Genomic DNA, 13,335 nt, shown 5'->3' on the forward strand with positions numbered 1-13,335 from the left:
ACTGAAGCTTGTGTAGGTAGGAGGTTGTAGGGAGGTGGGAGTTGGGCTCTTCTCTCAAGTGAATAATGACAGTACAGAAGAAATGGCCTGAAGCTGCACCAGGGGAGGTTTAGACTGGATATTAGAAAGAATTTCTTTACCAAAAGAGTGGTCAGACACTGGAACAGGCTGCCCAGGGAGGTGATGGAGTCACCATCCCTTGAAGTGTTTAGAAGAAATATAGTGATTAGCAACATGATTTAAGCAATGAATGGGTAAATCAGGTTATGGTAGGGGGATTTAGGTTATGGTTGGACTTGATGATCTTCAAGGTCCCTTCCAACCAGGATGATTCTATTTTCTATTCTATGATTCTGTGTGTTCCTCCTGCTGCATATACTTATTCTATGGGGGAATCCTTTTCCCCCCAGTGATAGAAAAATTCATATAATCACCTCAAAATTTAAGCATCTGCTCACACACGAAGTCTGTCAAAGCTACAGTTTGGGACAATGCCTCAACATTTGATAAAATTTAAGCCTTACTCAGTTTAACTAGGTCTTCTTTCAATGCTCAATATTCCTGGCTGAAACTCCCAGCTTATCACGTGGAATTAACAGATGCCCTTGAGAAAGGCATATTACGTAGATCCACAGTGATTTGCATTGGGTAAGTAGGGCAACTTATGGTTGGGGAAAAAACCAACAACCCATGATAGTATTGTATTTGATTCACAAATGTTGCATGAGACTATTTAAAAAAAACCAAACAGCTGAGAGAACCCAATAAAACATCCACTACAGAAATGCAAGAAAACCTACTGTATTTTGTCAAGCAACATTTTTATTACACAACAGATTCACAGAAGAGCTAGAAAATTGTAGGCAGGGCTGATAATTCCAATATGCTAGGTCAGTGACCACAGACTAAAAAGGATGATCATAATTCCAGGGAGTTTCAAGACACAAGCCACTAGCTGGATGCTAAAAATATAAAATAATTACAGGTGGTTCTCCTAGTTCAATAGGTTTCTCTTACCTATCTTATCAAAGAGGGAATAAAATAAAGTGCATGTTTTGAAGATATTTATAGGAACTTCTTCCACCAGAGCAGCTGGGGACGAATCACAGAGGTGTCTGAATATTGAGTGGACGGTGATAAGAGTGACCCAGCAGTCAAAGCAACCTTTCAGAGGCAGCTAAGTGGAGATAGCAGAGCAGGGTAGTTCTACCTTGTGAGGTAGGAAAGGGGGGAAGGTTCTTGGAGGCACGTAGAGTGGAACAGAGCACGCTGAAGGCTCCCAGCATTTTAAACAGTTACGAGCAGGGCAAACTGCATATGTCAAGGGCAGAGAAAAATATGACATGAAGTGCTAAGAGTCTGCAAAAAGACTTTGCTATGCTGATGGATTTTTAAAGTGCTAGATGCTAAGCTTCTTCCCTGATTATTTTTTTTAAGTTTTTCAGCTAGATCTATGAGGGTTTTCATTATTTACAGCATATTATAAGAGTGGATAAACCTTTGTTTGCTGGTTCTTGGCAATGTGATTATGTACTGCTAAATATTTACAGATTTGATTTTATTTTATTTTTGCCCAAAGAGTTTTGGGGAAGGAAAGGGAAGTTGATTTATTTCTTTCTAAGTTTCCATGAAGCCTTCCAGGTTCATATTCAGAAATTATCTGCAGCAATTTTGCATTTTCTGGGATTTGAGGGCTTTGCTGGGCTTAAAAATAAAATCTTCATTCCTGTTAACATAAATGATGCTCCACTTTTTAAATATAACATTAATTTTAAATGATTATTTTCTCTGTTAAGTAATCCTGAATTTGCATTTTTTATGAAAGTCTGCCTAAGTACCTTTCTCCTCACATTTTCTTCTGCACATCTCCTCTACACAACATTCATCTTACCCAGGGGCATGGCAACTGGCCTTTCAACTCCAAATTCATTCTGTATCTGTGGCTTCAAACCAAACAGGAAAAAACTGAGACCCAGCTGGCTGAAGTCAGCAGCAGTCCTCTCCATTTTGTTTCCCACTTGAGTAGAAATGGAGAGCTTGGGGAAGCTAGGAGACCTTCAAATCCTCTGTAGGCCACCAAAGTAAAGAAGTCTAAGTATCCCCTGATGTGGAGGTGAGGACAGAGGGAGCAAAGAGGCATAGAAAAAGCCAAAAAGTCTCTAGCTCCTGCAGAGATTCCAGGTAGCAATATGGGCATCTTAGCAAGCTGAAAATTGCTCCTTTCTGAATCCCTGCGTGTATCTCTTGCTACAAGTAGCCTGCTGTTCCTCAACAAAGACACACAGGCAACAATGATGCTGATAAACGGCACATGCAGGGGGAAGGAGAAATGATCTAAAGGAGCTTGGAATAACACTTTGAAAACACAGGCCAGTGCTGTTGAAGACTGCTTGGGCCAAATGAAGCATTGTAAGCAGTATTTCTGGCTGGAAATCAGATCTAACTCCTCTATGAATTTCTACATGGTTGTTTCAAAGGAAGGTTTTTCACATGATGTTGAGGAGTTGTTTATGTCTCACTTTTATTGTGACAGCCAGGAACCCCGTGTCAACATCATAGGCCTGCACTGTAATGGCCGTTGCAGGAAAGAAAGCTCAAAAATGCACAGAATCTGTCCCCAGGTAATTCTGCTCTACAATATGTAATATAGTATACAAAGCTTCATTCCATTTCAGTGAAATATCCGAAGAACAGCACAGACACAAGCATGGTAAGAAGAACATTTGTCCTATTTTACACAGCCTTGTCCTGAAGATAAACATGGCCTAGCACGAGATACTAGGCTACACTTAAGCAACAATGAAATCAGGCAAACACAATTGTTTTAAAAATCTGTAATACACTATTGGACATTCTTTGACTATATCTGAACACTATTATGACAGTTCTGCATTTACCCTTTTCTTCCCAGCCAGCACATCAACTTAAAAATGAAGTTGTACACTGTCTTCTGCAGCCACATGATAGAGATGTCTGTTGGTAAAAGCTGAGAGGCCTCAGGCATTTGGATGAATCCTTCTCTCTGGCAAAGGGGAAAAGGTTCCTCAAGAAAAAAAGAAAACCCTTATCCCAGCCTAAGATGTATGAACAACCGTCAAAAGAGCACACACCAAATTAAAATCAACTTATCTTCCACTCCATCAACCTGATAGCAACTTACTCAACCAGCAAGGTAGAATAGCATCTGAAAAGTTAGCTGCCTCACGTTTCCGTGTTGACGTTCACGAAGAAGCAAGTGATGGGAAAAAGACTGAAAAAAAACATTTGTATGATTGTGATTCATGGTTCAGAGCTGGACAGCCTGGCATGGGACGCAAAGCCCAGCATTATGCATTCCTCTTTCAAGCCAAGCTCCAATAAACTCACAGGAAGTTTGGCTTGAACATGGACTGCGGGCTATAGCTGATAATAAAAGATCAGATAATAGGGCTTTACGTGTCCAGAGATGTTCTCTTTTTCTTAGAAATGCCTGTCATCTATTTTCCACATCCTGTGAAATTAAATGCTAATTTTATTTCTTCCTCTTCCCCCTGTTCTCCTCCCATTCAATACTGATGTCCAGAAGGAGCTGGCAATTCTGAACATGCCAAAGAAAGCCAGTGCTCACCTTGCAATCCTAAAACTTCAGTGCTTCAAAGACAAAGTCACACTTTATGGGTCAGTGTAGGACAAGAGGCATGAGTTTTGCAATTTTTCTTCTGGAGACACCATCACTGCCTGTGGCTATCCCTTAGTTACACATGTATGGTTTTGTGGTGAAATCTCTGAAGCAGCCCCCAACCAGAGTATTTTCAAGAATCAATTTTAAAGATGAAATTCATACCTAAAGTAATAGTCGCTCTAACTTCCTGAACTTTTTTTTCTCCCCCCCTCACCTCTCCCCCCTTTTTTTTTCCAGACAGCTGGGGGTAAAAGTAGTTTGGATAGGGGAATTAAGAGTATGAAAAAAAATAATTAAACTGAAGTAAAAGCAAGTGAAAGTTCATTTACTGAGTAATGAAACGATCAGCTTTTCTATATGTTTCTGTATAAACACTGCAGATAAATCACAGATTATTTTTTCCCCTGAAGGGCACGTCAAGGCAGTTACTTAAACTCATGGTGAAACCAAGTAAAACTGCAGCCACCTAACTTGTGATTTCTAAAGTGCTTTGTATGAAAACCAAGTACAGAATAGAGTTTTCTTTAAGTGATAGCCACTGGGCATGGAACATGCTCAACAATGTTTCAGGCTCCTAATGCTTGTTCTTCAGTCCATCTATGGTAAAATATTAAAAAGAAAAAAAAAAGCATTTATGATAAAGGGCATAGCCAGATGTCTCTCTCCCTAGCAATGAATTGCAGGCGAAGGCTGACAGATCCAAGCAATTGAATAACCCAGGGGAAAATAAATAAATAAATAAGGACATGAAGGGAATAGATCACTTGATTTTGCAGATTTTCAAATACAGTTATCCTCTGCCAGAAGTTAATAACTACCAATTACCTGGGTCTGTTTCAGGCAAATGAAGTGCGCTTATCTCGCACCCGGCCAGGCCCCATCAGCGCCACCGCACCAAGAGCCACTGAGGTCTGGAGTCAATGACACATCAAGTGGTGGGTCAAGCAAGCTGTGGATTTTTTTAATCACATTTTTTGTCTCTGAGCAAGTTACCTATGTGAAGCCATTAAGAAGCAAGAAGTGGGAGGAGTGTGTGTATGTCAAATAAGAAGATAGCATCATACCTTTGGATCAAGAGGATGAAGGGTCATTATTTTTCAGGGTTAGGAAACAAAAAATAGCTCTTGTCAGCTGTGACTTGCAATCAGACTGGAACTGCTCCAAAGGATGTAGGAAGTAGGAGCAGAGCACAGGGAAAAGCACAGTATGGTCTAGGATAGAAAGGGCTGTAGTTGGTTCAGCAGGAACTGCCTGTCCTCCTACCTAGGAGACACCCACCTAGGAAGGTGCGTGTAGCTGGTATCGCCTGTCTCTTACCCATACATCACCCCCACTGCTGGCTAGGGACCAGTACATTTTAATGGCAAGAAACAGAAAAAGCTGTAAATTAGCACTGCAATTAATTTCTGCCACTGCTGGGAGACAGTGCTAGGCCTTTCTGTCAGGACTATATTTGCTTTATGATGCTAACCTGCATGGAAAAAGGAAAATAATATTTTTTAAAAAAATAAAATCAGTAGATCACTAATGCCATTTTCATGAAAGATCAATGGCTGCATCTCTGAAATAACAGTAGTCAGAAACTTTAAATCCCCAGAGAAAGAGCCACAGAACAATTTACAGAAATTAAGAGGGATGTGAAAATCATAAAACAACACAGTCAGGTTGCTGCTGCTGTTGTTTTTCTGGCAAACCTGAAGTGGCTCAACTTGCACAGGCTGATGGGGAAAGACAAAAGCATGGAGGGAATTAGTATCCTTAGCAGAGCATGAGTATGTCCCTGGTGGCAGCAGGGACCGGTGTGAACTGGGCACAGCTGGACACCATTGTCTACTTACAGATTAACCTGGGCACAGCTGAACACATTTATCTTCTTCCAGACTAACCTGGGCAGAGCTGGACATGATCATGTCCCTTCCAGCCTGAACAGGCAGCAGGGCTGTTGCATTTACAGGCACGGTGTCTTTCCCCGGCCCTAAGCCTTAACTCCTTCCCTCAGATGTGACAATATGCTGCTCCTGATAGGAAATGATGGGTAAACCCACAAAATAACACTTGGAAGGAAGACATGGAGCCTTTCCTGCTGCCCTTGCACCAATGTTTCTTTTGGAGCACTGCTTCTGAACTTGGCTTCAAGTATGGCCACCATTTGATAGGGAAGGGCAGCCAGGCAAGGGAGAAGGTGTCCCAAGGCAGAGACCAGACTCAAGACTCTCAGTCTTCTTCAGCAAAATTGTAAGAGATGAGAAAACGTAGCTGTTCTCTTCAACAAAGACTGTTTTTTATATTTGTATAAATCCATAGAAGACTGAAAAAAACAATGTACCAAACAGGCATGATTGGTACAGTAGGAAACTCCTTTGTGAATTGGCTCGTTTAGGCATTCATTTAAATACAGTAATTAAGATTTAACACAAAACAGAAGCTGCTTTCAGATGTCATTTTGAAGGCCAGATGATCTCCTCTTTATTAATATTATAATTTTAAACTATTGTCAGCCGATTTTCCAAGGATCAAGCTGTGAGCAAAGAGAATACACTGCTGAAGTATGTCTATTTAAATAACAGTCTCAATGAAAATGGGAGATTGATTATAAATCTGTGATACAGAGGATGGATAAACTGCACAACTAAACCTCGAGGTGCTTTATCTGGACAATAGGAGAGAATTTATAGCTTCGGCATCTGCCATTCACCGTTTTTATATAACACCACATGGAAGAACATGACAGCATTTAAGGTAACATATTTCTGAAAACCTTTATGAGGAAGCCAGCAGCTTACTGCAAATGAAAAATGAAATCCTGGAGGGTACACAAGTGCTTCACTTCCCTTCCATAGGCACGCAGAACACGGGAATGCGGGGGGAAAGCAATTAAAGTATGATGATTCTAAAGGGGAATAATTATTTCACAATTACTTGAGAACATTACATTTATTGCTCTAATTAGTTTTTATTTTCCAAATAGGCATTCTTGTTCCTGCATTTTTCTTCCACCTATGAAGGTTTCTCCTGGTTTCCCACTTCTTCGCTAAGGAAAGCTTAACCTCGCTCTCTACCTGTCTTCTCTATTTTCTGACTTTAGCCTCTGGTTAACCTTGCCCTGCCAATAGCTTGTTTTAATCAAAGGAAAGGACGCCAGGTGATGCAATATACTTTGCAATTATAGGAACACACAAGAAATAATCCACTATAGGAAACACAGTTTGTAGAAATGAAGAAAAAAAAAAATAAAATCACCTCTCTGCTTTATTAAAAGAGGGTTTTATATGCCTAAAATATAATACAATGATTTTTCTCTAGAGTGCTGTCTTGCCAAAATGCATTCCAGGAGCTTTTAAAAACTAAAATATTTTTCCCCTGTATCACTTGGGTCAAATATTTTTATATTAATCTATTAATTAATTATGACATTTGCATAGTTCGAATGTTCGTAACATATCAAACATCCTAAAATGCCAATGAAATATTTAGCGTTATCAAAGTTTTTAAAAGCAATCATAACTGATGATTAATTTGGATGATGAATACATGTGGGGGAGGCTTCAAAACTTGGGAGATCATATCATAGGAAGTGGAAGGTATATTTAAATATTAATGTGCTGAGAGTTATTGTAGGTTACATACTGAAAGGGGTTCTAGGCAGTTACTAGAAAAGGTGATGAAGAGAAGAACAACATGAAACCTTAATTACTCAATCAACATTCTCCTTTCTGAAGCACTTTGTCAAAAGAGGAGAATTTTATTTTGCTTTGCTTTTCCTCAGTAGTGGCCCAAGGAATCTGGCATGCAAGTAACTTCAGTAACAAGTCACAGTATAAAATGCCAGTATAAGGATGAGGCTATGGACTTAAATAGCTGATACCCAGCTATCCATTTTCAGTTAGCAATGAAAGGTTTGATATTCTACATATAAAAATACCTGGATAGTTGAGAAATTATTTTTGACAGTATGTTGAGTTTTCCCTGTGGTGAAGTCTGGGAAAAAAAGTTAATTTTATTGCCTCCAGTTTATGCTGGAAAAAGTCCTACTTTTCAGGTTTGGAGCAGAAGGACAAGTTTTGTTTTTTTAAAGTGCAAGAATGCCTGTGCATAATAACATCCCTTATTTATTTAAACAATAAATACAAACAAACAAAAAGTATTGAAAATTTATTTTCACTGCCATTTTAATCAGCATATTGCACATATATCTGATTTTGACTCATCACAGATAAAAAGAGGCAAGAGTTCAAAGACGTAACTACATTTATGCATAATTACCATGGAACCCATGCAGTTGCACGTGGACTGCTTCAAGTATAATGTATTTTATTGACATTATACCCAGTATCAAAAATTAAAGTGAAATTTGAGTTTGTCTGGGTGATAACAAACACTATTACTCCTTTACGTTAAAGGTAATTCCAGGCAGTGGAATGTGTATCATGGAAAAGAAAATCTTTGGTGGTATTGCAGAAATCAACGTGGGGGGTTACTACGATGAGCATTTAATCCTCAAAGCAGCCACTTCACAACCATCCAGTTGGCATCTACATGTAAGTCAGTGAAATTACTAAGCAAATTACATTGAACTAATATTTTATAACTGCACTTAGCAACCATTAACCCTCTCCTGCCCTGCCAAAATATACACACACACATTTCTGCCCATGCCATTTCTTCAAAATTGCTCCTTCCACTCAGGTAACACACATAGGCAACGAATAACGTAATGAAACCTAATTTCTGATCCTTTAACTAGAGCTCTAATCAAGCAGTCTCCTTGGAAGCCTCTACAACAGCTAGAGTATTTAACTTGCCCTCAAGAACAAAAGTTTATACTTCTTTACGCTTCATATCCTAAAAAATCTATTTCCCAATGCCATTTCATTAATGAACTTTCATTAGTCAAATTGCCATTTGGTTACTAACCAGGTACACTGATGCCATGCCTAGAGTTTAATTATACTAGTCGAGTCAAAGTACCTGATGTTCGATTTTACTTATATTTAGTTACTTAATAACATCAGCAAAATATGGAAGGAAGCCACATTTAAGAGCACTAAACAGCCTCACAGAGATAAAAGTGTTTCTCCTCTGTTGCTTGTTGAAAAAAAAAAAAAAAAAAAAAAAAATAAAAAAAAGGATGGTCCTGAAAGAATTCCTTTTACGAAGAGCTTTTAAACATATAAACAAGGGGAATGTAAGTGATACAGTATAGGGCCGATTTCTTAAAACATCTGATATGCCACAGGCAAAACCCTACAAAAATTTAAAAAATCTAGTTCTGCAAATTTCCACTGTGAAAAACGAGAAGAGTTTTACATACATCTTGCTAATTGCCCCGCTCTAAAATAGGAAATGCCTTTCTGCTAAGGACTGAACTAAACGATACTCAACGGCGAGACCAGATGGCGAGGTTAAAAGTTTTGTGCAGCCCTGTAACTCTGAGCGGGCTCTGCCGCGCACTGTGCCACCCTGCGCAGCGCTGCTGGCCTGTGACTGCTCGCCTGGGCTGGGCCAGCTCAAGGGTAAGGTGCATCCAGGCCTCTGACCCCTTATGCATAATCAAACTGCATTCTCGTCAGCACTGATGAGTCCAGAGACCTGGGGACTTGCAAATAAATGTATGGGACCATTTGGCAAGAAGGAGAAAACAAACATGTTTTAAATAGCGAATTAGAGAGTTTTGGAAAGGGAGTGTAGCAAAGCTTCCACAGACAGCATTTAGTTTCCAGTTTTTATTCTTTTTTAGGAACAGAAGCTCCCTTAGTTAATAGCAATTTAGCCTCTGTATTAATTTGTTTAAATGACACATGAACCCTGGGAATCATACATCTTAACAATTACTTAGATCACTAGCAAAGCAAAGCTTGATTAACACAAAGAAGCGCATCACAACACGACCAATGATGATGCAGGAGACAAACTTATTTTTCTTCAACAGATCACAAAGTCCCTCCCAAACCATATGAGGAACCAGCACCAGATCCTAAAGGATGTGCGTTTAACAACTTCATTATTAAACTTCCGTATTTAGAGACCCACTCAGAAGCTGACATATCCCTAATTTGTGTTTCTTTGGACACACGTTAAGATCTGCATCTGATGAACACTGAGTGTGTTTCAAGCTGTGTTAAAACACATTCACAGAATCACAGCATCACAGAACCTTAGGGGTTGGAAGGGACCTCGAAAGATCATCTAGTCCAACCCCCCTGACAGAGCAGGATAACCTAGAGCACATCACACAGGAACGTGTCCAGGCAGGTTTTGAATGACAAAATCACAGGATCTTAGGGGCTGGAATGCTATGGATGCTTCCCGGAGAACAGGAGCATAAAGATAGCAATGCAGAAGGAAGAGTTTGACATGGTACTCCCTCCTCCAGGGGCAACTTGGAGATAAAGTTATATAAGCCTAAGTGACACCAGGGCATCATCAGCCACAGTTAATAGTGCCTTTGAGCTTGGAGATATTTGTTAGCAGTATCTTTTCTGACTGCCTTGAAGGACAGCAGGTAGAGAGTCTAATCAAAGCTGAGAGGATGAAAACAAGGGAAAGCTCAGCTGTGGCAAGTACCTGCAGACCAAGGGATGTGAATGTTCAGCTGCAACTTTGTACCCTTATAGTCAAACCCATGCAATTTTTATGCAAAAGAGAAATACAGCACCTTTTCCAAAACTGACTGGTGCCAAGAAAAACAGGGCTCTTACAATAGGAAAAACAAAACACAGCAGAGAACTCGTCTGAATTTAAGACCACAAAACACAGACAAGGGGCAGCATTTACACAAACACTTTGCTGTCCTTCAAGGACTGTAAAAATAGTGTAAGACATCCACACCAAGTATGTTCTCCCCCTGCCTCCCTCCCTTCTCCCACCCACTTGCTAAATCTCAGCTGCCTGCACAACTGCCCACCACTGAATATCTCCATGCAGAACATTGCTGGTGCAAGCGAAAGCACTCCAACCTTCGGAGAAAGTTTGGTTGCCAGTAAAGAAGGCAATAAAACTCTGAATAGTCTTAGATGGGGCCACGGTATGCAACCTGATTTGTGCAAATCGCAGGTGACAGTCTCTGCTGCACACACGGGTTTATTTACACTTGTAAGTTAAGTGCTGCCTCAACCAGAATAGCTCCAGTACAGAGTCAATGCCAAAGCCTCTTGCTTCATTCTAATTTAACTCAAACCACATTTGTCATCCTGATGAAAGAAGAAAAAGCAACAAAATAAAAGACATTTTGGATACTGTAAAAAGGCAGCACAGTCCTCAGCCTTCGCATCTTTCAGCAAGTGATTATTTCCCCCTTTCTTGGCTTTTATTTTTTCACATAAGGCATAGGTTACCTGAAAATCCCTGTCATTTGGCAATGCCCAAGAGAATGATAACAGAAACTTTCAGATCGAGATTAATAGAGCAGAGGCGGGCTAGGGGAATAGTTCTCTTGCTGAAATTCCAGCATTCAGCGCCTTCTGATAAATCTCACCCCCAGTTCAACTGCATGTAAAACAACCATCCTCACCCTAATTAACACTCTCCGTACCAGGCAGCTGTCAGGGGCACGATCAAAAAAAAGAAAGAAAAAAAAAAAAAAAAAGGAGAAAAATTCTTGCTTTCTGCCTGGTGTTAACTCCCAGTGGATGTTTAAGATTTATTTGAATTTGAAAACCAACGAAGCTTTTGCAAGGGGGAGGGGGAGTTACTCTGCCGGGGAAGGACTGAGGTAGCAGGGGTGGGTCCGGGCTGGGGACAAGGGACAAGTGCCTGTGCAGGAATTCCCGCCGGGCACGGAGCAGAAGCGCACTCAGTTATGCGCGATCGCTGTGCGTTTCTCCACGTTGCATCAGCAGCCTATAAACCCCAACCTCACCCTGCCGCCCCCCGCCCGCCTTTACCGACCTACCGGAATACTAAACACCCAGCTGCTGCCTCTTGGGGAGAGGGGCGGGAGGGGACACAAGACGGAGACCACCAAGTGACTTTGGAAGAGGGAAGAAAAAAAAGGGCGGGGGGCGGGAGGGAGAGGGCAGGACCTCCTTCGCCTCCCGTGGAAGGGCGGACGGGGCCCGGGAGGAACCCGGCTGAAGCCCCGCACCCGGCGGCGGGGGCTCAGTGCCGGGCGGCGGGGGCTACCGGAGACAGGGGGCTGGGTTGGGGAGGGGGGGTAGCAGGCAGCATCCCCGCCAGCACTTACATTCTGTCAGAGACCAGCAAGCGGCCGTCGACCATCATCTCCGGAAGGAAATCCAGCTTGAACGAAGAAGTCATGCTGGGCTTCGGGCGCGCCGCGGCGGTCTGGAGGGAGGATGCGGCGGGGCTCGGCGGATCCCACAACTGCGCCGGGCGGCGGAGAGGCAGGCACAGGTGCGGAGGCCTCCCCGCGGCAGCCGCCAGCCCCGGCAGTTGTCACATTTCTCTTCCCCCTCTTGGTTTTTTTTTCCGCCAATCCCCTCCGAAATCGACTGCTGAGGCAACTGTCGGTGGAGCGCCAGGTGCTGAGCGGGAAGGCGGAGCCATCTCCCCGCTGCGGATCCCCGTTAACCCCTGAGCCCCCGGCGGGGCCCGCCGCCCCGGGGAGAGGCCTAGCACCGACACCGGGGGTTGGGGGGGGACCCCTCCCCGAGGCTGGGGGTCACGGCACCGCCTCGCCCGCGGGCAGCGCTCGGCCAAACTTTGAGCGAAGCGACGTGGGAGGACAGGAAGAGCCCTCCCGAACCCCCCCCCGGCCACCTCAGCTGCGCTCCCCGCCCTGCCCCACGCTCACATTTCGGGTGTGCATCGAGCGCGTTCGGAGGGACAAGCGGAGCCAGCAGCCGGGGACCCGCTGCTGACATTTCTAACAGAACACGCGAGTGGTTTGCACAGACCGAGTTCTTCCCAGTACGGTCGCCGCTGCCAAACTGGGGAGGCACTGGGAACGTTTCGGCAGGTTGCTCAGTACAGGCTCTCCCTACTCAAATTCCTGCTATTCAGACCTTGGCACCCATGAAACGCTCCGAGTGATGTTACTGGCTCGCGAGAGACTAGGAGTAACTCTGTCCTCACTGATCAAAAATAGGGATTTAAATAAGTAATGACTATAAATCCTTCCTCTTGGCTGTAACCTGCCAAGAGCCCGTGCCCAACCCCGCTGCACTCGAGAGTTGGCCACAGCTGGCACACAGAAGTGACACCACCAAGACACACCAAATTCCACACATACAAAGAGCTGGAGCCACCCTCCCCACGCTACCGCCCCCTGAAAATCTGTATAAATTCGGCTTTGCATCTCCAAAACCTACTTGCTTCAATACAAAGCAGCTCCAGGCAAAAGTGTATTAACATATTTACGAAGATTACTGGATGATCGGAGCAGTCTAGACAGACAGAACGTTTCTCAGCATTGTGTGTGTGCTTCTCCTTCTGAATCTCCCTCCAGGTTTTATAATTTCATTTCTTCCGGATAATCAATGCTTGAAAAAATTAGCAAAAGCAAATAAAAAACTGTGACTCGCCAACTTTTTCAAGGAGTATTCTAAAATGAAGTTGACCAACACATAAATATGCTACCAGTTAGGCCAAGTTTGCTTTGAATTTTGACCTGTGTTGATTTGATAATAAAAATACAGACCAGGCAAATTTTCAGAGTCCGTTTTATTGCACTAAGAGATTTTTCCACTTTAAACAGGAAGAAAAAACCCTCGGGC

General features: G+C 42.6%; 1 protein-coding gene across 6 annotated transcripts in view; it reads right to left on the reverse strand.

The window, feature by feature from the left end:
* The window catches only part of CELF2 (CUGBP Elav-like family member 2), a 377,540-nt gene that overhangs the window by 232,473 nt on the left and 131,732 nt on the right, over positions 1-13,335 (reverse strand). The window contains exon 1 of one of the 6 annotated variants that reach the window (XM_051635644.1): positions 11,844-12,041. The exons of 4 other annotated variants lie outside the window; for them this stretch is intronic. In XM_051635644.1, the coding sequence (XP_051491604.1) occupies positions 11,844-11,917 (74 nt within the window). In that variant the 5' untranslated portion in view covers positions 11,918-12,041. Of the gene's footprint in view, positions 1-11,843; positions 12,042-13,335 lie in introns of those variants that run through there. One more of the 6 variants, XM_051635653.1, reaches the window with a different exon arrangement.

The sequence above is a fragment of the Apus apus genome, chromosome 1 (genome assembly GCF_020740795.1).
Source record: "Apus apus isolate bApuApu2 chromosome 1, bApuApu2.pri.cur, whole genome shotgun sequence".
Classification (NCBI taxonomy): Eukaryota; Metazoa; Chordata; class Aves; order Apodiformes; family Apodidae; genus Apus; species Apus apus.